Source organism: Lepidochelys kempii, chromosome 5 (assembly GCF_965140265.1).
Source record: "Lepidochelys kempii isolate rLepKem1 chromosome 5, rLepKem1.hap2, whole genome shotgun sequence".
NCBI lineage: Eukaryota > Metazoa > Chordata > Testudines > Cheloniidae > Lepidochelys > Lepidochelys kempii.
This window is the reverse complement of record NC_133260.1, coordinates 110,134,562-110,160,956: the sequence shown is the minus strand read 5'-3', so window position 1 is coordinate 110,160,956 and position 26,395 is coordinate 110,134,562. Positions and strand designations below refer to the sequence as shown.

Below are 26,395 nucleotides of genomic sequence, written 5' to 3'. Positions count from 1 at the left end.
TGAGCAAGTGAGGATGGAGAGAGCAAGCAACAGAGGGAGGGGGGATGGAGTGAGCGGGGGGTGGGGCCTCAGAGCAGGGGTGGGGCAGGGGTGTTCGGTTTTGTGTGAGTAGAAAATTGGCAACCCTAACCTGCTTTCTAATTAGGTCATCTAATTAACTGAGAGCAACAGTTGTAGACCAGTAGTTCTCAAACTTTTTTACTGGTGACCCCTTTCACATAGCAGGCCTCTGACTGTGACCCTCCTTATACATTAAAAATACTTTTTTATATATTTAACACCATTATAAATGCTGGATGCAAAGCGGGGTTTGGGGTGGAGGCTGACAGCTCGCAACCCCCCATGTAACAACCTCGTGATCCCCTGAGGGGTCCCAACCCCCAGTTTGAGAACCCCTGTTGTAGAGTATTATCTAGCAGCACCCAAAGACCCTATTTGTGATCGGGGCCCTGAATGCTACAGGCTGAAGACAGCAGGACTGCCAGGTGTCTTACAATACTGGCACAAAGCTTCCAAATTGAACGGTTATATTTTAATAGTAAAAAGCCAGGTATTGAAATCTTACATTGCACTTTGGAAGGCTTACTGCACCAATGCAATACTAACCACCCAACAGTCTCAAAGTAGCATTATTCATGCTGCTATACAGCCACAGCTGTCAATTAATCTGATGACCTCATCAAAAGATTTCCAAGGTGTACCTCTGTGCAGAGACAGTTCTCAATGTTCTATACTAACACTGACGACTGCCTGCAAAATTAAACACAGCTTGTAAGTCCCTTATTTAAACTTTTACGCAATCTTCAGCAGTGAATGTTTGGAAGGAAGCAGGGTGAATATCAAATTAGCTTAATAATAATTTTGTATCTCAAAGTGGTCTTGCAAGGCTTAATTCATTAACTTTTGTCATACACTTTGAGATCCTGGGGTGGAAGACACTATACAAGTGCAAAATATTATTATATTCTTCTGCTGGTGTCAGCAGTATTCTCATTTTGTGCCATTACTACTTAACAGCGTTTATTTCTTTACTAGAAAAAATAAATCAAAACAGTCATCTTTCTCCATGCAAAAGAAAATGTTAAGTGTCTAGCATTCATCACTAAGATACACAGTAGAATATATATAAAATCATATTTTAAAAGGCCTGATTCCCAAACATGTTGCGTCAAATTCAGGTCCAGCACCAACTTCCTTAAAAATGACAGCAAAAGCAATGGTGCAAAAACAGGGCTAAGAGCAACCCCCCATCGTCAATGTTCAAGGATACAGTCACGGAGAACCCTGAGGAGTGTAGAACATGGCCTGATTCTCTACTGCCTTGCAGCTTGTAGTCATTTATATCTGTGCAAAGTGTGTGTAAAATAAGCAACCATACTGCCATGACAGAGATTTAAACCCACTCCAGATAGGTGTGACTACACAGGATGGAGTAGAAGGAAATACAGGCACCTTGGGCTCAGGAACAAGAATTCACACCCTGCATTTACCTCTTGTCCTGCTCATTCATAGATAGAGCCCTATCAAATTCACAATCCATTTTGGTCAATTTCACGGTAATAGGATTTTAAAAATAGTAAATTTCATTATTTCAGCTATTTAAATCTGAAATTTCATGGTGTTGTAGTTGTAGGGGTCCTGACCCAAAAAGGAGTGCTGGGGGAGGGGGTGCATCAAGGTTATTGTAGAGGGGGCAGCTGGAGAGGGGTGGCTGCTGGCCAGGAGACCAGCTCTGAAGGCAGGGCCACCTCCAGCAGCCGCGCAGAAGTAAGGACAGCACGGTATGGTATTGCCACCCTTACTTCTGTGCTGCTACCTGCAGAGGTGGGCCCTCAGTCAGCAGCTGCCGCTCTCCGGCCGCCCAGCTCTGAAGGCAGCAGTGTAGAAGTAAGGGCGACGTGGTATGGTACTGCCACCCTTACTTCTGCGCTGCTGCTGGTGAGGCGCTGCCTTCAGAGCTGAGCACCAGCCAACAGCTGCTGCTCTCCAGCCACCCAGCCCTGCAGGCAGCATAGAAGTCAGGGTGGCAATACCACAAACCCCCTAAAATAACCTTGTGACCCGCCTGCAACTCCCTTTGGGTTAGGGCCCCCAATTTGAGAAACCCTGGTCTCCCCTGTGAAATCTGTGTAGTGCAGGGTAAAAGCACACAAAAGACCAGATTTCACAGTCCGCGACGCGTTTTTCATTGCTGTGAATTTCGTAGGGTCCTATTCATAAACAGGAAGAAGTCATCCTGAATTTGGCATAACACAGCATTTCCCAAACTTTTAAAAGCTGAACTCCCTCTCAGGAAAGTTTCAGTCATACCACAACAGCAGGACAGTTGAGAGGAAGGTGACGGACTGCATTGGCACTGAGATACTGGGACCTCTACCTTCAAGTAACTGACCTGAGTCCCATCCAACTTGGTAAAGAAAGAGGAGAAAAAACCTAACATTTCAGTCTCAATAGAGAAGTAAAAAGCTAAAAGATCAAAGAACCATCTCAACATGAAGTGGACCATCCTGGTGACGGTTGAGGCACACTGGCATGTCAGCGTGTGTAGCTTTTATCTGCCCAGAGAGAACTTCAGTTTCCAGAGCTGACAGTCTTCAACCTTTCATAAAAACATTAAACTTCAAGCTCAGTGCACATAACTCAAGTCACAGTTATTTGTTTCACTGTAGTGCATGAAACAAAAGGGACTATTACACTATTTAACATTGTTACCGCAACTACTAATTTGCTCCTGGGTTCAGAATTTATATACCTAATTCCATTACACAGTGAATTCAAATCACTTTTATTCTACAAACTCTCAGAAGGAGGGGGAGGTCCATATTGGAAAAAGCAAGTGGGGCTCTATGTAATTCTACAAAGAAATATATCTTTTCACTGTATAGCTTTAACCTCTTCAAAAAAAAAAAAAAAAAAAAAAAGCTGGGGGGGGAAGGGGATGGGGGGAATCCAACTGCAGGATCTAATTAAGCAATGCATTTCAGGAATGTTTTAACAGAAAGTAATTCATTTCCTAAAGTAAGTAAAAGTTGTTAATAAAAAATACTTAAAATAAAAAAATATATACTCAAATTCCTAAGCAACTTTAAACTGGTTTGAAACTCAAAATACTGAAATAATATACTAAATATTTAAAGAAAAAAATTAGTCATTTAGAGCTTTCTGGAACAAGTACAGTACCTGTGCCCTTGCATGAACTTCCCCAAGGAGTCCAGAGTACTGCTGCTCCAACCCCTTTTTCTGTTTCTGCCAACAGCTTTCCTGTGCTTTCATCTGCTCAGCCACTTTGTTAAAAGTGTCTTCCTGGGTCTGTTGAAGTTCCCTCATGGTATCAGACTTGTTCTTGCAAATATATTCTAGATGAGATATCTGCATCAAAGATATTTTAAAAAAGATTAATTAAACAAAAATGCACCTTCGCGTTTGTTTTAAATCCTACTTTAAAGAGAGATTCTTTTGGTAGAAGACCTTGATTGCATTTTCTTCAGACAGCACAGAATTAAAAAGATAAGCATGTCACAGATCTCTTGCTTCAAATCTGTCTTTAAAACCCACTTCTTCCAAAAATCCAATCTATGCTGATCTCATCAATGTTGTCATCTCTATACACTCCTGTAGCTGAACAGATGCCCAGGTTTCATGTGGGTCCATGTCAGAATTCTTCTAGACAGGAACCTTATCTTATTTGTTTTGAAATGTGCAGAGAACAATTATGGTGCTATATAATTAATAATCCTAGCACAATAATCATACAGCAAGTTAAGTGATAATGAAAATCAGAGGTTGCATTTTTATGTAATGTTTTATTTGAAAACCAAAGCATTACTTGTATTTTCTGAGCATTAATACAATTTAAGAGAGCTTTACAGTACACATGATGCCTCTTTTCACAGGCAAGCTTGTTAATTTTATGATGCATTTCAATGAGCAGATTAAGGGGTATAATTTAGCGATCAAGGCTTTAGCCGTGCAACTTCTATTAAAGCTAAATGGAACTGTGTTTTCATTTACGAATTATCTCAAATAGGCATGCCTGCATTTTTCAATACTAAATCTAAACATATGGTCAATATTCTTTTCTATACATTTTAGAGAATTGCAGGTGAAAAATCTCTGTTAAGAGATGAGCAGTTCTAATGCAGCAGACAACACTGTCTGTTAAATTCTAAGAAACTGATGTCCCTGAAATATCACTGAAAACACTTGCTGGCCCATCTCAACTACTGTACTTAAAAACTACCAGTAATTTTGTTGTTTTTCTCTTTCCTCTGAAAGGAGAAGGGAGGTGTTTCCTCCATGTCTAATCTGCATGATCCACATCATTGTCTAACCAAACCCTGTTAATGTTTTCCATTGACTGCTGGGATATTTACTAATAGAGGCAGAGTCAAAATGATTAACTGTAAGCAACCCTGTTCTTGAATTTGAGCCAAGAGAGTGTTCATAACTCCAACAGATGAGAAACTCATGAAAGTTTTCCCCTTCTTGTCCCTCAAGAGCAAATGTCAGCATAGCCAAGATCTGGAATCTTTCTTCTAGACCACAGAAACATAGTGCTGACCCGATCAATGGAACCAGAACATGAATGGAAATCCTTAGGAGCAGCATATGTTAGTCTGCTGAGCCAGTTTAATTTATTGTAACAAAACAGATTTCTGAAAAATATGTTTCTTTTGAACAGACTTAGCTTTATGAAATCACCCATAAAAGTATCCTGTGTCCCCCAAAACAAATATTTATAATTTTTAAATTCATAATGGTGGTTCCTAAATAATTATATTTCAGACTATAAATGCCATAACCAAATAATTACATTTTTCTAAAAACAGGATTTTGATTCACAAGCAAATGGTTTTAAGATGATGCCCCTGTATTTTGTTTCTCTTTTATGCTAAGATAAAGTGTTGGTTTATTAGTATAAATGACTAAGTTCTTTGAATTGCTTCATCAGTAAGATTAATTTATTTTCTTTTAATTAGGTCCCTGTGGTTAATACTGGCTAGTAGTATTAGCATGTCCTGCACAGAAAGTGGAGCTTAGAGACTTCAGTCACATTTACATGCCCACAGCAATGGCATCAAACTGAGTTGTAGACAAGCCATAATTAATGGTATTGAATTATTAAAGTCCAAATTCTTTTTGAAATAAGATGAATGTCAGTCCCTTTTAATGATACTGTGATGTGGACAAATGTCACTGAATTTAATAGAGGTATCTGGCGCCTAAGGACAGTTACCTTCTCATTAGCCCTGCTGAGGTCTAAGATCAGGGCATCAACATTCTCCTGCAAGATTGCACAAAGCTCAGGCCAGGAGAATTTATCCAGGATGCCTTCTGGTTGTTTTATAAGCACACAGCCTGCTACCAAATGCTGATATAAAGTATGGAGGAAGGTTAGCTTCTCCTGTGAGACAAAAAAAGAAAAAATCACTGTTGTATATAAATATTCGACTAGCTCTAGACCCTAAATATTAGACTCTATAGAGATACATCATACACACAAATCTTGTGTGTTCTGTACAGATCTGAAAAGACATAATTACTCATATTCTGAAATTCTATTTCAATTTAAATAGAACTATTCTTAATATGTGCCCAAATGCACTTACAAAAATCAGAAGAGAAAAAGAAGATTTTGTAAACTGAGTTTAACCAGATATAATGTATAAATACATATTGCCCTAAAATCCTCATAATAGTAAATACCATGACCTGTAATAAATATTTGCAGAATTGATTCCTTCATTTCTTTAACTAAGTATATGAAATTACTGGTCATTTTACTAATGTTTAACATCTCTCCCCACCACCACACACACTTATTCCACTGGATTGAAGTTCCGTACAGATTATACCTGCTTCCAGTACATAGCATAACATAACATGTACAGTATATACTCGAACAAAAATTTAATTAGTATGGCAGCACAAAATTTGATTATACAAACACCAAATTAGGTTATTTTAAAAATGTGCTTCTGTTTTAGAAATAATTTGATTTGATGTTTGTTCTATACATGGATTATATGTGAACACATAACTGTACAAAACAGGTTTTTATGAGCAGCAGTTAAACTCTACAAGCCTGATCCTGATTTCATTTACATTGGATTTTACACTATAGCATACTGAATTGACACCGGTAGTGTTAGTACTTATTCACACCAGGGTGTGATCAGAATCTTTTTGTGCATCTATTTAGTCCATCTATGAAGTTTAGCATCTTAAAATTAAGACAAATCAAAGATGGTTCCAACACCACAACTAGGGCTCTAATCCAAAGCCCATTTAGCCAATGGAACAATGCACAATGAAAGCAATGGGTATTGGATCAGGTACTAAGTCAAGAAATCATGAGACTTCATAAAGGTATTCAGGACTCTCCGCATCTTCCCCTAACCCCACCCCCAGAGCAACAGCAATTATTACTGTGTCTTCTCCAACTACATTTGGGTATATTTTGTTGTTTGTTTGTAAGATTTTTAAGCAACAAAACATTTTATAAAATGTTACAACCTAATCTTCTACTTCCCTGGGAATAGTTTAACCATGTCACCATTGTTTCCTTTTTGTTTGGGCTGTGATACACCAAGCATGATAATCATCCCTTTGGTGAGAAAAAGAAATCCCAAGACTTAGAATCAACTCTCACATCTTGATCTCAACCACAAGTAGACATGCTGACTTTACAATACAGGCAGGCTTCTAGTTTCCTTTCCTTTAATCACTATCTGATGTGTAGAACAGTTCCAACTGCTTCATGTGGACGCAATTTAAATCCCAGACTGTAAGAAGGGTGGAAAGAATGTTTCCTTTTTACTCAGTTTGGCAATTGTGACCATATTTGCTGGATTAATGAGCTCAATATGCAGAACAATTGAGATAAAGAATATGATTGATACAGCTAATGCAGAACTATTTTATGTGGAGAAAATTAAAAGGAAGCACTTATTAAGATCAGTAAACAACCATATGAGGAAATCTAGTTTTGAAGTAAAGCTTCATGAAGCAATTACCACATATAGCATACCACAATCACAAAGAAAATACACAATACACAAAGAAAAAACAAACAGTTACTAATCTGTTCTGTAACTGTTGTTCTTCAAGATACGTTGCACATGTCCACTCCACTTCAGATGTGTGCGTGCCCAGTGAACCAGAATCAGAGATTTTTTTCCTTAGTGATACCTATTGGGGCAGCACATGAGCCCAAAGGACTTTCACACTGCTGCATGATGGTAAAAAAGGGGTGAGGCCTCCCTCAACCCTCCTCAATTCCATCTGACTGCATAGAAACTCCAATATCAGGGCCGGCTCCAGGCACCAACGTTCTAAGCAGGTGCTTGGGGTGACAATCTGCAAGGGGCAGCAGCCCGTGTGCCGTTAGGGCGTTTCCGCGGCAGCGGCAATTCTGCGGCAACCTCTATCTTCAGCCGCCCGTGGCGGCAATTCAGCGCGCTGCTTCGGGCAGCAAAAACAGTAGAGCTGGCCCTGTCCAATATAGAGGGAAAGGAGGGTGGGTCACAGAATGGATGCGTGCAACACATCTTGAACAACAACAGTTACAGAAGAGATTAATAACCATTTTTCTTCAACTGATTGCACATGTCCGTTCCATGCCATGTGACTCACAAGCAGTTCAAATTGGAGGTGAGTTTCAGAACAAGGATTGAAGAACTAATATTCCAGTGCGACAAGGTGCTGGGCAAAGGCTTGCTGAGTCAGCCTTCTGTCACTCCAGCTCCCATTTAGGGCAATAAATTAGAGCTGGATAGAGGTAACCTGGCCCTAATTGGGGAAGCAGAGACAGCTGCCGCCTGATTAGCCTGGGGCTGTATAAATGCTTCAGAGGAAGGACGCTGGGAGAGGGGAGAGCAGAAAGAAAGTGAAAAGGCAGGGAGTGGAAGCAGGGAGGTAGTGCTTCCCTCCCTCCTGCCTGCAGATGGTGAAAGGCCAACTGTACATGGTGAAACGGTGGTGGTAACAAGTCTGTGAATAAACTGCACCAGTGGTTACTAACCCCAGAAGTCTGAGTGACTCTGTGGACTGAGCAGAGGCAGGAGCCACGGGGGCCCTGCTGCACTCTGCTACATGTGGGGGCTTGGCCAGGATCTTGTGCCAGAGCAAGTGTTTGGCCGCCCGGAGATGAAGGAAACCCTGCAATGGCTGGTCAAGCAGCAGGAGGTGGTGCAGAAAGCAATGCGGAGTCTTCAGCAAGCCCACCAGCTGGAGAGACAGGCCTTGCTCACCTGGCAGGCAGAACAGCAGAAGAGACTGCAGGAATTCATTCGGGAGCAGGCTGTCATCCAACAGAAACTCCTGCAGAAAGTGGTGAGTCCCATGGGAGGGAGTGGCAGGTGCCAGGTCTAGGACTATGTAAAGTGGGCCTGACAGATGACCCCAAAGCCTTTCTAGGCACATTTGAGCGGGTAGCTGCTGGGGCTGGATGGGACAGGGCAACCTGAGCCCTGTGACTGGCTCCCTACCTAGCCAGCGAAGCCCAAGCAGCCTACATGGCCCTAAGTGAAGAGCAGGCCAAGAATTTTGAAGTGGTAAAGGCAGCCAGACTGGATCGGGTGGGGCTGTCCTTGGAGAAGTACCGCCAAAAGTTCTGGTCGGCGAGGTGGATGCGGGGGTTGTGGCCCCGGGCATTCACCCAAAAGTTAATGGACTGGGCCACCTGCTGAGGCCAGATGCCCAGACAGTGGGGGAGATTATGGACACACTTGTCCTAACGCAGTTTTTACAGAGTCTCCATGAGAACATAAAGGTGTGAGTGAGGAGACACGAACTGAATACGGTTGAGTCGGCTATAAAGCTTATGGAGGAGTATGCAGAGGCAGACTTCCCCAGGAAGGAGGGGTGGTCGAGCAGGGACATGGAGACCAGGAGAAGGCCCAGGGAAAACCTGCCTGGGAAGGGCTCAGGGAACAAATGGGAGGACACCCAAGGGGCTCCCACAGGGTCCAGACCAGTTGTCTGCTGGCAGTGCGGACGACCAAGACACAAGAAGGGGGATTTCCCGCACATGGATTGTGGGGCGGAATGGAAGGGTAGGCATACAGAATTTTGTCAGAGAGCCCTGCCCATGACCTGCCCTGGAACAAAAGAATTGGCACTTTCTGTTGAGACGAGCAGCAAACAGGTCTATGTCAGGGACCCCTCCACATTCATTTTTAAAAGGTATCTGACAATATCCAACCTGAGAGACAACTTGTGATCTCTGCTGAATGAACTGTTCAGGTGATCTGCCAGACAGTTCTGAGCACCAGGAACATGGGAGGCTTAGAGATGTATTGCACTAGTGACACAAAACTTCCAAAGATCTATCGCCTCTTCACAGAGGCGGTCTGACTGGCCCCTCCCTGTTGCACAATACATCGCCAGTGTTGTCCAGGAGGACTTGGGTCTCTCCCTTGACATGAAGGAGAAAAGCTCAACACACCACAATGAATAGCCCACAATGAATAGCCCACAATGCCCACGGTTTATGTGGCCAGCCAAATCTTGATGAGACCACAGACCTTGAGTTTCTAAGTTTCCTAAGTGAGCTCCCCAGCTTAGAGAAGAAGCATCTGTAATCACAATCAATGTGGGTAAGAGAGGGACCTATCCACCAGACCAATGAGGCTTGTACTCCTGCAGGTACTCAAATCAGCATGTCCAATAGGTGACGAGCCAGAGAGTACACGGATTTTCATCAGCTCTGCAGCTTTCTGAGACAATGTCTGGCATGCTGAAACACATACATGCAGGTGGCCATGTGTCCCAGTAGCCTGAGGCAGCTTCTTACTGTAGTGACTGTATGGGCTTTGAGATCTGTAGAAAAGTTTAATATTGTGTGGAAATGGCTTGAGGTAGGAACAACCAGCTACTATAGAATCCAGGATTGCTCTGAACTGGGAAGTAGACAGACTTGTCCTCGTTGAACAACAGGCTCAGAACATTGAAGACGGACTGGATGTATAGACTGAGTTTTATTTGGAGCTTGGATCAACCTCTTACCATCCATGACAGGTTTCAGAGTAACAACCGTGTTAGTCTGTATTCGCAAAAAGAAAAGGAGTACTTGTGGCACCTTAGAGACTAACCAATTTATTTGAGCATAAGCTTTTGTGAGCTACAGCTCACTTCATCAGATGCATACTGTGGAAAGTGTAGATGATCATTTTATATACACACAAAGCATGAAAAAATACCTCCCCCCACCCCACTCTCCTGCTGGTAATAGCTTATCTAAAGTGATCACTCTCCTTACAATGTGTATGATAATCAAGGTGGGCCATTTCCAGCACAAATCCAGGGTTTAACAAGAACGTCTGGGGGGGGGGGGAAGGGTAGGAAAAAACAAGGGGAAATAGGTTACCTTGCATAATGACTTAGCCACTCCCAGTATTAAGGATCTACAACCTATCCTGAAGGATGACCCAACACTCTCACAAATCTTGGGAGACAGGCCAGTCCTTGCCTACAGACAGCCCCCCAACCTGAAGCAAATACTCAGCAGCAACCACATACCACACAACAGAACCACTAACCCAGGAACCTATCCTTGCAACAAAGCCCGTTGCCAACTGTGACTACATATCTATTCAGGGGACACCATCACAGGGCCTAATAACATAAGCCACACTATCAGAGGCTCGTTCACCTGCACATCCACCAATGTGATATATGCCATCATGTGCCAGCAATGCCCCTCTGCCATGTACATTGGTCAAACTGGACAGTCTCTACGTAAAAGAATAAATGGACACAAATCAGATGTCAAGAATTATAACATTCATAAACCAGTCAGAGAACACTTCAATCTCTCTGGTCACGCAATCACAGACATGAAGGTCGCTATCTTAAAACAAAAAAAACTTCAAATCCAGACTCCAGCGAGAAACTGTTGAATTGGAATTCATTTGCAAATTGGATACAATTAACTTAGGCTTGAATAGAGACTGGGAGTGGCTAAATCATTATGCAAGGTAACCTATTTCCCCTTGTTTTTTCCTACCCGCCCCCCCCCTCCCCAGACGTTCTTGTTAAACCCTGGATTTGTGCTGGAAATGGCCCACCTTGATTATCATACACATTGTAAGGAGAGTGATCACTTTAGATAAGCTATTACCAGCAGGAGAGTGGGGGGGGGGGGAGGAGGTATTTTTTCATGCTTTGTGTGTGTGTATATAAAAAGATCTTCTACACTTTCCACAGTATGCATCCGATGAAGTGAGTTGTAGCTCACGAAAGCTTATGCTCAAATAAATTGGTTAGTCTCTAAGGTGCCACAAGTACTCCTTCTCCTTTTGTTTTTGCTCTTACCATCAAGTTGTCCAAGTAAGGAAATACTTGCATGTCTGCTTTCCGTAAGAATGAAGCCACGACTGCCATGCATTTTGTAAATACTCATGGGGCAGCAGCCAGGCCAAAGGGCAGGACCATAAACTGATAATGGATGTTGTTGACCAGAAGTCTTAGGAGTCTCCTGTGGCTTAAATGGATAGCAACATGGAAATGTGCATCGTTCAGATTGAGAGCAGTGTACCCAGTTGTCAGGATCCAGGGTGATGATGGAGGTTAGGTTGACCATGAAAAAATTATTTTCTGTATATATTTGTTTAAAATTTTGCAAGTCTAGGATAGTTCTGAGACCGCCTTTTGAATCACGAAGTAATGTGAACAGAAGCCTTTCCCTCCATGGAAAGGGGGAACCTCTTCCATAGCTGCCAAATCAAGGAGAGACTGGACTTCCTGGAGGAGGACAGCCTCGTGAGACTGGTCCCTCAGACGGATAGGGAAGGGGGATGGGAGGTAGGGTTAGAAATAAACTGCAAAGTGTATCCCTGACCCCAAGTACTTAGAACCCATCTATCCATAATAATATGGGTCTGAGCATGTATGAAAGTGGGATAATCTTCGAGGAGGGAGAAACTGGCACATAATGATCTGGCACTCTGTCCCTGACAAGAAACTCAAACAGACTGCTTGGGGATTTCCCAACTGTCTCAAAGAACCTGCAGTAGAAGAAAACTGAGGTGGTGGGCATCTCCTCCTCTGGTTTTTCCTCCCTTTTCCCAGAATGGTCAGGCTGTTTAGGCAGGACAAGCGGGTACCTCTGGAGAGACGGAGGATAGAATTTGCTTTCTTTTAAGGAAAGGAGTATAAATTCCCAATGATTTCAGCATCGCCCTCAAATCCTAGAGTTTGTGGAGCTTATCATCTGTCTTCTATGAGAACAGGGCAGGACCTTCAAAGGGGAGATGCTGGATAGTCTGCTGGACCTCCTGCGGGAGCACAGACAATTGAAACCATGAACATCTGTGCATAGTTACTGTAGATGCCATGCTCTGGCTGCTGAATCTGCCCCATGAAAGGCAGCTTGCAGAGAGGTCCTAGCCACCAGTTTTCCCTCTTCTAAAATAACCTAGAATTCCTGCCTGGCATCATCTGGCAATTTGTCTTAGAACTTCATTTCATTGTCCCAGAAAGAGAAGTTGTATTTGGCCAGTATTTTGCTACTTAGCATTAAAAAAACTGTAGGCCAGCTGTGGAATAAATCTTTCTACCGAAAAGGTCTAGTCTCTTTGCATCTTTGTCCTTTGTGATAGAAGGCAATTCCTGATGCACTCTTTCATTCACTACCAAGACAACTAAGGAGCCTGGAGAAGGATGGGTGTAAAAATGTGCATACCTTGAGAAGGGACATAGTACCTTCCCTCTGTCTTCTTAGCTGTCAGAGACAGAGAGGATGGCAGTTGCCACAAATATTCTGTAGATTCTAGAATGGCTCTGTTTATAGGTAGAGCCAACCCTGTATGTCCACCAGCTTATGGGAATTCTCCTGAATATCAAGGCAGCTACTCTCTTTAGGTAGGCCCTGTAGTGATCCTGAACAGGTGAAGAAACCTCAGACTCCACACCCTTGTCAGGTGATGAAGAAAAGTGCAAAGAAGATTGAGGTTCTAAAATCTGAGGCTGGTCTTGAGGTTCTGGCTTGGTATACTGGGGATAACATCATGGGCCTCTTCATGGGAGCTAACCTTGTGTCTGCTTGGGGATCTATATGAAGAAGGTACCGGGGAGGATCTGGTGTCGGGAGGCAAGCCCAATGGGTTTCAGTCAGCCATAGAACCCCAGTCATGACCATCCCAAGGATAGGAGTCTCAGAAAATCCAGGGGGTATCAGAAGTGGAATCCTCACAAGAAAGGTGTCTCCTTCTCTCCCAGGAGCTAGGGCCATACGAACTAGGATCTTAGACTCCAAGAAGGACCCTGAGCTGTCTGACCATGGAGATATTGTATCAGATGGTGCCAAGGTGCTAAGATGTCTCTCCAGAGATGTCAGTACAGGGAACAACATGATGGGTTTACCTCTGGACTATACTGGATGAGGAATCACTGGATAGTATGAAGATGTCGCCATGGCACTGAAGACTGAACTTGTCTCAGACAGGGCCCGAGGACCAGCTGTTACTAGCTGTTTTGTCTCCTGTACTACTGGAGAATCCAGCGTCACGAGGAAGAGCAGGTCCCATGGTGCTATATATAATTCCAGTGCCTTCCATACCAAGATATTTCCATGATGATGCTGTTATTGCATCAAAGGGGTGAGAACTGCAGTGGAGGTTGACAATCCTTGATGAGCTGAAGTTGACAATTCTTGCGAAGAAAATCAGTATCAGGGAGTACCTCTTTCCAGAAGATACTCTATCTCCCAGTGGTTTACTAGTGGACAGTACAGGGAACCTCAAACTTCTAGAGGAGCTTGGCTTCTTCAGGGAATGCTGCTTTGATGCTCTGTGCTTCTTCTTCAGCACCAGAGAAGGGTAATAGTGCCTATTATCTGATGCAGTGTCCAGAGGGGCACTCCTAACAGAGGTAGAAGTACTCAGAGCCTGCCCCAAGAGGAAAGGTTCAGAAGGTGGATGCAGGTGGCCTCCATAAGGAGGTAATGCAGTCTCATCTCAGTCTTTTTTTTTTGTTTTTTTGGTCTGGGATCTGAAGTGTCTGCAGACCTTGCAATGAACTCAAATGTGACCCTCTTCAAGGCACCTTAGATACCTGGAATGCGGGTCACTCACCAGCTCAGATTTTTTGAAGCTGACACAAGACTTGTAGCCCAGAGACCGAAAAATATCCCAGTACCAGTTCCCTTTGTATACTAGGAATCAGATGCTCAAAGTTGTAATAGAAAATAAAGAAAACATACACTAACAAGTACTACTATTTACAGGAGGAAGATAAAAATCCACGAAGTGGGAGAACTCTGACTACAGTCTGCCGCATTCCAACTACCGATCATGGGTGATAAGACGGAATTAAGGGGGAGGACTAAGCATCTCCCCTTTATATCCTTGTGCAGTGGTGCAAAAGTGCTAAGGATGAATGCGCCTCCCTAATCCGTACTGCTAAGAGAAAGTCTCTGGCCCTCAGGCACTGGGCACACACACACCTGAAATGAAATGTACAGGTGCAATCACTCCAAAGAAGCACAGGAAACACTAGTTTGGTAGTGGGGAACAAAATGACCTCAATTCCACGTTTGCTATTTTTGGAGTGGGGAGGGGTTGCTATTTGAATCAGTAATTAACACCAAGATATTCCAAATACAAAATGTACATATTTACTTTCAACTAAGTAACAAAAAAAACCCAGTACACCCCAGGCATGATTCTTTAAATAAATTCATTTGCCCTAAACAATGCTTGCTAAGAGACAGATATTTTAAAATGTAAATGACCAGAAGGGTTAAACTGTTAACTCATTTTATAAAATGGAATGAAAGAGAATTAAGACACTTGAAAATTTTGTAGATACTAAATACACATTTCAAAATATGTATCTTAAAAATCATATTTTGCTGATACATATGGTAAGACATAAAGCAACCATCTGATGTATGTAAATGTACAAAGCTAAGATTAAATAAAGGCTGTTTTTGACAGTCATCTTGTCTCTGGTAATACCTCAGTATCCTTCTGGTAAGCCCTGGTAAGCTTCTGGATTTCATTTTCCGATTCCGTGGCACGGACTTTCTCTTTCTCCCAGCAGTGGAGTACATTCTGTAGTTCCATTTTTAAAGTGCCTGTTAAAGCCTCTCTGTCTGCACACTTAGTGCGTAGATGATTTAACTCTTCATTGGCATCAGCCAGGTTATCCTGAACTTCCTACAGAATAGATACACAAACTGAAAGGTTGGTAACAGTTTTATCCCATATAGCATTATCTCAGCTAATGTTCAGTATCCTTGGAAGCAAAAGTCTATATGGAGATATATTGTCAAAACAACCATCTGCTTACTTCTAATGATAGACTGAAATTAAAAGTTGACACTGTTTTCCTCTGGGAGTAGAGGAAAAGTGTAGAGCAAAAAGACAAGTCCTACAGGATTATTCCTTTTTCTCCCTTTTTAATCCATCTCCAAAGTCAAAATCTCCATGTTACAACTTACTTCCTTTTGGGGCTGGGTTTGTCTCTTTACAGAGAGTACACAGTGATCCATCAGTTGAAAATCTGACAATGTAAAGATATGACCTCCTGTAGACATAAGAAACTGGGTGGCTCTGGTAAAAGGATACCGTACTTTTCTTCTGTAGATCACTGGTTCCAATACAGCCCAGACTGGTAGCAACCAAGGGCTGTTATCATCTTGTTTCATGTTTAGTGGTCAATGTGAAATGATTTTGGTGTTTTCAGTTCAATTCCCAGTGGACAGGTGCCCATATCACAGAAATCACAATCAGAAATGGTACCAGTTGGTACGAATGTACCAACCAGCACAAAATCTCAGCAGACTTTTACACTAACAGGTAGCCTGCTAGGTGAGAACAGAGACACATGCTCTACCTCTTCTGTGAACAGAGAACTTCTACTTCCAGGGCTGGAAATCTGACACCTTTTGAAACCACCAAATTCATATGACCAAATCAACTTAATACTGAATATTGAAAGCATTTAGTTGAAATGTTTGCCTATAGATTTTTAGATCATAAAATCATGTTTGTCTAATTGTGAAGTACAGAATCAGTTGTTTACTAAGGTGCTCATCACAATTGTATTTTCATATACTTTCTTAATACAAATATTCAAATCCAAGAATTGGGCATCTTTCTTTAAGCACGCTCTATCATGAAGAAATACTAGGCCAGGTTCTGTGCTGAGTTGCACATTAAACTGAGTTTCTACAGATTTACACCTTGTAACTCAGCACAGAACCTGGTTCACTATATCAAAAGAGTGCCTAATAGGAGAAAAAAAAAAAGTTGGTAGAATAACTGTCTCATGTACAGTAGACATTTGCATTATAAAAAAAATCTGCAGAATTTTTAGGATGCTTTAAAAAAAAAAAAGTATTGTGGCTGAAGCAAAAGTCTAGGAGGCAGAAATCAGGGCTCGATTGTCAGGTCTGTCACCAATTTCCTGTGTATCCCACGGCAAGTCATTTGGGCCCTGATCCTCTCAGGCGCTGAGCATTCTCAACTTCTAATGACTTCAAGGGGAGAAGTTGGTACTCAGCACCTCACAGAATCTTATTGTTCATTAGTATCCTCCTCTACTCAAATCAGGAAAGTAGTACTTTACTTCACAGGGGTGTTCTGAATCTAAATTAATTAATGTTGGACGAGTTCAGTTCATAAAATGGACGGCCACTGTGTTACTACCAATGAATGCTAACACAGTCACTCAATAATAAATTGAAACAGTGTATCTCCACTAAAACAATTTGAGAAACCTTGGGAGTGGCCACACTCAAATTTGGCAGTACTACAAAAACACTGCCAGCTGGAAGACAGAGTTGAACAGTGACCTCAGGACTTCCTTTGGCGCCTTGGTCACTGATGTACCGAGACACGACACATTACAAAAGTGATGTCAGCCCCCAAAAAGAGAGACAAAAACAAATTCTAATTTGAAAAAGACTATAAAATCAGAACTTCGGCTATCCATGAGAAGTGCTTGGCTTACCAATCAGCAATTTCTTATTAGCAGTATTTTAGGCCTATAGATCTCTCCAAATGTCAGGGATTACCTAATGTTTGGAGGATTATACACAAAGTTTGGCCATAATATCCATAAACATTTCACTGATATCTTTCTTTACTGTAAGTTTTGCACATTTCATATCGTGACGTTAAACTTTACAGTTCTGTAACTGAAATCTTCCAAATGCTTTCAGCTGAGATCTATATATATAATCTAAACGTACGTGATCAAATTTCCCACAGGTGCAGCCACTGAGATGAACAGAGGTCCATCCTCAGCTTTCTATTGATCTGTTTCTATCCCCCTCAATGAGGTTGTGGAATTAATACATTCTCACTCCTGTTTGTCTGCTAGTTTTTTAACATGTGGGTGAAACACTGTATTTTCCCCAGTAATACTAGAAAACTTTATTCTGTAGCAAATAATCTGACCAATACATGAAAAAGAAAAGTTAATATTTTAAAACTGAATTGTATTTTTATAAATAAGTGAATGAGTAATTAAGTGACAAATATGAAAAATTGACAGTTAAGCTGAAAAATGTGTCTGAGGATAAATTTCATATGCACATTTTATGCATAAAGAACAAGAATCTAGCAGAAAAAGATGTTGAGGATGACATCAACACAGAAAAGCTATGCTTGTCGAACAAACAAGCACAAAATGATGAAGTAAGAGGACTACTCAAGGAACAGATCATCTGTTTAAACCGATATTACTTCAATAATGTAACCTTTGAAATGTTCACATAGGTAGACTTATGTCATCTGTAGGCTGCAACCACTATAAGGAAATATGTCCTTGCACAAATGTGAGGTTTGACATTCCACTCAATAGAGAGAAGTGATACACACACTTATTTTGAGATAACAGAGATAACATATTATGATGCAGATACAATCTAAGTGAGACATACCAGAAATATTGTATTATGATAAGAAGTTACAGTTCATAAAACCATACCTTAAGGTCTTGACTTTGAGACCGTATTTTTTGTTTGGATGAGTCAATTTCTTTCGTCATCTTCTCACATGAAGCTTTCGTTTTCTTTAGCTTGGGGGAAAAAAAGAAAAGAAAAAACAATTGGGAGTTGGGGAGACTATGTGGGGGAGTAGCACTGTATGTAAGGGAGCAGTATGACTGCTCAGAGCTCCGGTATGAAACTGCAGAAAAACCTGAGTGTCTCTGGATTAAGTTTAGAAGTGTGAGCAACAAGACTGATGTAGTGGTGGGAGTCTGCTATAGACCACCGGACCAGGGGGATGAGGTGGATGAGGCTTTCTTCCGGCAGCTCGCAGAAGCTACTAGATCACATGCCCTGGTTCTCATGGGTGACTTTAATTTTCCTGATATCTGCTGGGAGAGCAATACAGCAGTGCATAGACAATCCAGGAAGTTTTTGGAAAGCGTAGGGGACAATTTCCTGGTGCAAGTGCTAGAGGAGCCAACCGGGGGGGGAACTTTTCTTGACCTGCTGCTCACAAACCGGGAAGAATTAGTAGGGGAAGCAAAAGTGGATGGGAATCTGGGAAGCAGTGACCATGAGTTGGTTGAGTTCAGGATCCTGACACAGGGAAGAAAGGTAAGCAGCAGGATACGGACCCTGGACTTCAGGAAAGCAGACTTCGACTCCCTCAGGGAACGGATGGGTAGGATCCCCTGGGGGACTAACATGACGGGGAAAGGAGTCAAGGAGAGCTGTCAAGAGTAACAAGAAGGGTTTCTTCAGGTATGTTGGCAACAAGAAGAAAGCCAAGGAAAGTGTGGGCCCCTTAATGAATGAGGGAGGCAACCTAGTGACAGAGGATATGGAAAAAGCTAATGTACTCAATGCTTTTTTTGCCTCTGTCTTCACGAACAAGGTCAGCTCCCAGACTGCTGCGCTGGGTATCACAACATGGGGAATAGATGGCCAGCCCTCTGTGGAGAAAGAAGTGGTTAGGGACTATTTAGAAAAGCTGGACGTGCACAAGTCCATGGGGCCGGACGAGTTGCATCCGAGAGTGCTAAAGGAATTGGCGGCTGTGATTGCAGAGCCATTGGCCATTATCTTTGAAAACTCGTGGCGAACGGGGGAAGTCCCAGATGACTGGAAAAAGGCTAATGTAGTGCCAATCTTTAAAAAAGGGAAGAAGGAGGATCCTGGGAACTACAGGCCAGTCAGCCTCACCTCAGTCCCCAGAAAAATCATGGAGCAGGTCCTCAAAGAATCAGTCCTGAAGCACTTACATGAGAGGAAAGTGATCAGGAACAGTCAGCATGGATTCACCAAGGGAAGGTCATGCCTGACTAATCTAATCGCCTTCTATGATGAGATTACTGGTTCTGTGGATGAAGGGAAAGCAGTGGATGTATTGTTTCTTGACTTCAGCAAAGCTTTTGACACGGTCTCCCACAGTATTCTTGTCAGCAAGTTAAAGAAGCATGGGCTGGATGAATGCACTATAAGGTGGGTAGAAAGTTGGCTAGATTGTCGGGCTCAATGGGTAGTGATCAATGGCTCCATGTCTAGATGGCAGCCGGTGTCAAGTGGAGTGCCCCAGGGGTCGGTCCTGGGGCCGGTTTTGTTCAATATCTTCATAAATGATCTGGAGGATGGTGTGGATTGCACTCTCAGCAAATTTGCGGATGATACTAAACTGGGAGGAGTGGTAGATACGCTGGAGGGCAGGGATAGGATACAGAGGGACCTAGACAAATTGGAGGATTGGGCCAAAAGAAATCTGATGAGGTTCAATAAGGATAAGTGCAGGGTCCTGCACTTAGGACGGAAGAACCCAATGCACCGCTACAGACTAGGGAGTGAATGGCTAGGCAGCAGTTCTGCGGAAAAGGACCTAGGGGTGACAGTGGACGAGAAGCTGGATATGAGTCAGCAGTGTGCCCTTGTTGCCAAGAAGGCCAATGGCATTTTGGGATGTATAAGTAGGGGCATAGCGAGCAGATCGAGGGACGTGATCGTCCCCCTCTATTCGACATTGGTGAGGCCTCATCTGGAGTACTGTGTCCAGTTTTGGGCCCCACACTACAAGAAGGATGTGGATAAATTGGAGAGAGTCCAGCGAAGGGCAACAAAAATGATTAGGGGTGTGGAACACATGACTTATGAGGAGAGGCTGAGGGAACTGGGATTGTTTAGTCTGCAGAAGAGAAGAATGAGGGGGGATTTGATAGCTGCTTTCAACTACCTGAGAGGTGGTTCCAGAGAGGATGGTTCTAGACTATTCTCAGTGGTAGAAGAGGACAGGACAAGGAGTAATGGTCTCAAGTTGCAGTGGGGGAGGTTTAGATTGGATATTAGGAAAAACTTTTTCACTAAGAGGGTGGTGAAACACTGGAATGCGTTACCTAGGGAGGTGGTGGAATCTCCTTCCTTAGAAGTTTTTAAGGTCAGGCTTGACAAAGCCCTGGCTGGGATGATTTAATTGGGGATTGGTCCTGCTTCGAGCAGGGGGTTGGACTAGATGACCTCCTGAGGTCCCTTCCAACCCTGGCATTCTATGATTCTATGTAGGTACTTAAACATAAATTAATATTTCCTATAGAAATGTAAAACCAGAATGTATTAGAAAACTCCTCAGACATCAGCTGTAAACAATTTAACAGATTACCACTAAACAAGTTTGATATATTAAATATTAATAATGATATTACAAATAAATAATAGCAGTAATAACCCCAAACCAAATTCACTATTGCTTTTGCCCATGAACTCTCAAACGTCGGTCGGGGCTGGGGGGAGTCTTTGAAGTGTGCCAGAAAATTTAAGAAATCGAGCTCCCAGTGACTTTCAGGAAGCAAGTTTCATAGTCAATGGTCCCTCCCAGAAAATGTCCTACATGCAGCATCCTCCCTCTTAAACTGAGGGGACTCCAGCTCACGGATTTTTGCTCATTGCAACAGCAGAGCATAACTCAAGGAGAAGCATAGTCTCTCAAGTCACTTAATCCCAAACTAGTCAGGGCATTACAAGCAGCTACTGATGATCTTGGAGCACTGGAGTTATGGGCCCTCTTCCAGATAAACAGGTGGCCACAATATGTGCTAGCTTCATTTTCCAGTTTCACTGTAGAGACCGACATAGCAGTCTAACAGTAATCTAATCTTGAGTGTCAAAAGGCACAAATAATAGTAGCCAAGTCTGTATGTGAAAGCAAATGCCATGCTTCTCTAATCAGGTATAGGCAGAATATAGCAATCTTGGTCATTGCTGCTACCTGACCAGCCAGGAGTTGCTCAGAACTCTATAGGTTTCAGAGTAACAGCCGTGTTAGTCTGTATTCGCAAAAAGAAAAGGAGTACTTTTGGCACCTTAGAGACTAACCAATTTATTTGAGCATAAGCTTTCGTGAGCTACATCTTTTTTCAGAACTCTGTAGCACATCTAAATTGTAAACACTTCACAAATGGCCGCCACACATCTCCCTCAATCGGGGTGCTGATATAATCCTTGCCAACTCTGTTAGTTGCTTTCCCCAATCTACCAAAATTATTTCTATATTTTCCACATTGTGTTTCAGCCAGCCAGACCTCATCTACTCAACCTCCAAACTCATAGAGACATGTGAAAGTGAATGCTCTAATTTTAATATTCACTAGCTCTACAGAAATTAAGAGTTATTAGCTCTTATGTGTATTTAGTAAATTAGAACTAATATAATGTCACAAGTTCACCAAACAGGTCCAGACATATATTGTAAAGCCAAATAATTAGTTACATCCATGTATGTGTGGGGTCCTGTCATAAGTCTATATCCTAAAAAACTTAACAGAATTAAACAAGCCTAAAATCTTTGCGCAACATACAAAAGCAAGTTTGTTTGTTTTTTTTATTGGATGGTGCCCTTGATAATCCCTGAGAGTTTTATTGTAATATTAAAAGAGTTTTATTACGAAACATGTCTAAGGACAAAATGCACAAAAAGCCAGAAGTAGCGACATCTATGGGGAAAATCAAGGAGGAGAGAACACTGCCCTTTCTGTGTACCATGAGGGCATTCAGTGGTCTCTAGCTCCGCATGACAACTTCAGGGCCTGTCACATGCAGTCCTACTGGGAAGTCTTATGGCAGGTCATCAGCTTGCAATTTATTTTCCTTGACAGTTCATTCTTCTTTCTGTCAGAGTACTCTTTGCTTTCTTAGCAGCCACCCCCTTAGCCTCCCCACTGCTGTCTCTGGCACTGTTTCCCAACAAAGCACGTTAGTAAGCCAAAGCCTGCTGAGTAGACTTTTCAACTGTGCTGAGAATCATGTGACATTCATCCTCCCAAGTAACAATTCGCTGTGGGTAATGTGCTCCTAGTTATTCTTCAGCTTCCAGACCTGGGCCTCAGAAGAGATTCATAAACTACTAAACACATTGGTTATCTTATCTCACTGCAGAGACTTAACAGTGTTTGCTGTTTAGAGAAGTTTAATTGTTTCTGTGGTTACTTATTCTTGAGCTCCTTGAACAAATCTCAGAGGACTTGAAGGAGACTATTTTTCCCCAATAAAAACAGCCAAGTTAATACGATTTATTTCAAATGTAATGAGTGACTGGATAAACAATAAGTTTATCAAACAAAAGACAAAACTTAGGAATAGAAAAAAAAATAAAATACTGACACGTTTCAGTGCTTTGCCAATTTTATGTACAATTAAAGGACTTTGAAAAGTTGTAGTTAACTGCTCTCTACAGTATTTAAACCTACAAATTCATAAAACATTTTAAACCCAAGAGGATTAAACAAATCACATTAGCAATATAAATAAGAAAATAAATACAAGATAGACTTTTCAGCCAGTGACTAAAAGCCTCTAGGAGTGCATGAAAAATACATTTTTTTAAAAAAAATAGAAATGTTTGTTACTCTTCTTTTTTACCTTTAGAAAAGTATTATGCAGATATCTCTTCCTCTGTATGACAAAAAAAAAAAACCCAAACCATGAAATTTACCAATCTTCATCAAGAACACAACTGATCTCTGAAAATAATCTCACTTTTCTTGTGGGAGCACTCACATTTACACATCTGATACCAATGAATGTTAAAATTCAAGTACTACATTGCATTTTTAAAATACTTGTGTCACCTTTTACCTAAAGCCCTAGATGAAGAATGGAAAGTGTCATATTTCTGTGTAAGTTTACTGAAAACAATTAGAAGTTCAACAGCTCAAAATAAAAATAGATTATATATTTTTTATATTTAAGTGGAACACTACTATAGGACAAGTTTAGAGGAAGAGCAGTGACAGAGATTATTTCTTTTTAGTATCTGTAGCTGTCAACTCAACATTCCCAATCTTTTGACCTTTGTAACAAGTGAGGAATACATACTGTTGCAGGCCGAAGGCTATATGTATGGAGCCAAACAGTGCAAATGTTACCTCATTAGATGTATCTTCCAGCTTGTTCTGGTAATCTGTCAAGGTATTCCTCAAAGTCTCAAGGACAACAGAGAGGCTTGGAGGTTTATCTTTGTCCTTGCGACTGCCTGAAGAAAAATTACAGAATGAAAATAAAGCCCTTAAAGTCACAGAGAGACAGAGAACTACTCAAAGTGGAAGATATTAAAATTAGTTAGGGCTGCACAGTGACAATACAGAACACTGAACAGCAGCCTTGTTCTCCCCACAGCATACGGTTTCATGTCAAATATAGCTAAATAACTGCTTGTATGAGAGCTGTTGTACAACAAAGTTGCAATCTCCAGTTAATACTCACAGTTATCATCCAACTAATGAAGTCTATATCCAGTTTTAGGTATATAGTTTAGTGATTATTAAGTCTATAGGTCATTCAGTCAGATCACCATTTACACTGCACAGGGACACACTTTGTAAAAACATATTGTATTAAGTTAAGTAGATTGCACTTTTCCTGCATTATTTTGGCATCTTCTGACCAAGCATACATTTTGTAATGCAGTAATACATCACTTATTCAACAAACCTTTGCTGAGCCAAAGATCACATGATGTTGTTATGCTTGGAAGGGTCTTAAAACTCTTTAAATGTTCTTGAATTCCAGTCCAAAAGGAAACAACACAGATTTTTTATTATCTGTCTGTGCATTCCTACATAATGTTTCAATTACAAATCTTAAAGCTGATATATCCATTATATGTATATTATACGTATTTATTAAACCCTTAAGCTATAACTTCTGCTCTAGTTGACTTAACTAGGATCATATGCACAAAAGTGGTTTGCATTATTGCCTTCAAAATGATTTCTGAAAACAAGAACAATTTTATATTGATCACGTATTTATAAGTTGCCAATTGATACTAAATTTCTCCCATCTTTCTAGTGTTATACAAAATGGCAGATTGACAAATATGTTTTCCTCAGCACTGCCTACAAAATAGTGTAATATTTATAAGCACATTTTATAATGAATAACAGCAACAATAATAATTATATCATTTGCATATCACCTCTTTCCAGCGATCTAAACTCCCTTTGAGTTCACAAACACGAACTAGCCCTCAATCCCTAGTAGTGTCCTTCTTTTACAGAAGGAGAAACTTAGAAGCAAAGAAGTTAAAGAACATGATTTTCAGAGATGCTAAGCACCCACAACACCCACTGCAGTCAACAGAAGCTACAGTTGTCAGCATGTCTGAAAAAAAAAAAAAAATCAGACCCCGAGCAACTTTTCCAGGATAACACAGCAAGTCAGGACACAGACTGTGTCTTGTATGCTAAACCTATCCATTAGACCAGCCACAACTTTCTATAAAACTATAGTTGCAGGAGCACCCCATCTAAACTTTTTACTATTTTAAATCTTAGTTTATTTTTTTCTAATAAAAAATGGAAGGGTAAGTGTCACTTAACCAACTGTGAAACATTAAAGAAAGCCTGGCTTTAGATACCCACGTGGGGCACCAACTGCAGTCAATGGAAACATCACAAATGCATGCAGAATCAGAATATTGCCCACAACCACTTTAAAATTGAAATTTGCAGAGTAATTTCCCTCTTTTAATCATTTCAGGAAGTACAGAATAGGACTTTAAGAGGCATTTCACTCTTGGACACACTAAGCCCTGGTCTACACTTGTGGGAGGAGGGGGGAAAATCGATCTAAGTTACGCAACTTCAGCTACGTGAATAATGTAGCTGAGTCGACGTACTTATATCGACTTACCATGGTGTCTTCATCATGGTGAGTCGACTGCTGCTGCTCCCCCGTCAACTCTGCCTGTGCCGTGGCGGTGGAGTACAGGAGTCGACAGAAGAGCATTCGGGGGTCATAGAATCATAGAATATCAGGGTTGGAAGGGACCCCAGAAGGTCATCTAGTCCAACCCCCTGCTCGAAGCAGGACCAATTCCCAGTTAAATCATCCCAGCCAGGGCTTTGTCAAGCCTGACCTTAAAAACCTCTAAGGAAGGAGATTCTACCACTGTCATAAATATAAAGGGAAGGGTAAACCCCTTTGAAATCCCTCCTGGCCAGGGGAAAGCTCCTCTCACCTGTAAAGGGTTAAGAAGCTAAAGGTAACCTCGCTGGCACCTGACCAAAATGACCAATGAGGAGACAAGATACTTTCAAAAGCTGGGAGGAGGGAGAGAAACAAAGGGTCTGTCTCTGTCTGTAGTCGTCTTGGCCGGGGACAGAACACGAATGGAGTCTTAGAACTTTTAGTAAGTAATCTAGCTAGGTATGTGTTAGATTATGATTTCTTTAAATGGCTGAGAAAAGAATTGTGCTGAATAGAATAACTATTTCTGTCTGTGTATCTTTTTTGTAACTTAAGGTTTTGCCTAGAGGGGTTCTCTATGTTTTTGAATCTAATTACCCTGTAAGATATCTACCATCCTGATTTTACAGGGGGGATTTCTTTATTTCTATTTACTTCTATTTTTTATTAAAAGTCTTCTTGTAAAACACTGAATGCTTTTTCATTGTTCTCAGATCCAAGGGTTTGGGTCTGTGGTCACCTATGCAAATTGGTGAGGCTTTTTATCCAACATTTCCCAGGAAAGGGGGGGTGCAAGTGTTGGGAGGATTGTTCAGTGTTCTTAAGATCCAAGGGTCTGGGTCTGTAGTCACCTAGGCAAATTGGTGAGGCTTTTTACCAAACCTTGTCCAGGAAGTGGGGTGCAAGGTTTTGGGAAGTATTTTGGGGGGAAGGACGCGTCCAAACAGCTCTTCCCCAGTAACCAGTATTAGTTTGGTGGTGGTAGCGGCCATTCCAAGGATAACGGGGGTAATATTTTGTACCTTGGGGAAGTTTTGACCTAAGCTGGTAAAGATAAGCTTAGGAGGTTTTTCATGCAGGTCCCCACATCTGTACCCTAGAGTTCAGAGTGGGGGAGGAACCTTGACAACCACCTCCCTAGGTAACGCATTCCAGTGTTTCACCACCCTCCTAGTGAAAAAGTTTTTCCTAATATCCAATCTAAACCTCCCCCACTGCAAC

General features: G+C 41.7%; 1 protein-coding gene across 2 annotated transcripts in view; it reads right to left on the bottom strand.

Moving 5' to 3' along the window:
• The window catches only part of CCDC171 (coiled-coil domain containing 171), a 235,035-nt gene that overhangs the window by 130,679 nt on the left and 77,961 nt on the right, over positions 1-26,395 (bottom strand). The window contains exons 12-17 of one of the 2 annotated variants that reach the window (XM_073345441.1): positions 23,350-23,456; positions 22,844-22,876; positions 17,941-18,030; positions 14,961-15,161; positions 5,237-5,404; positions 3,181-3,369 (exon numbers count right to left, since the gene is read on the bottom strand). In XM_073345441.1, the coding sequence (XP_073201542.1) occupies positions 3,181-3,369; positions 5,237-5,404; positions 14,961-15,161; positions 17,941-18,030; positions 22,844-22,876; positions 23,350-23,456 (788 nt within the window). The remainder of the gene's footprint in view (positions 1-3,180; positions 3,370-5,236; positions 5,405-14,960; positions 15,162-17,940; positions 18,031-22,843; positions 22,877-23,349; positions 23,457-26,395) is intronic. The other variant, XM_073345440.1, reaches the window with a different exon arrangement.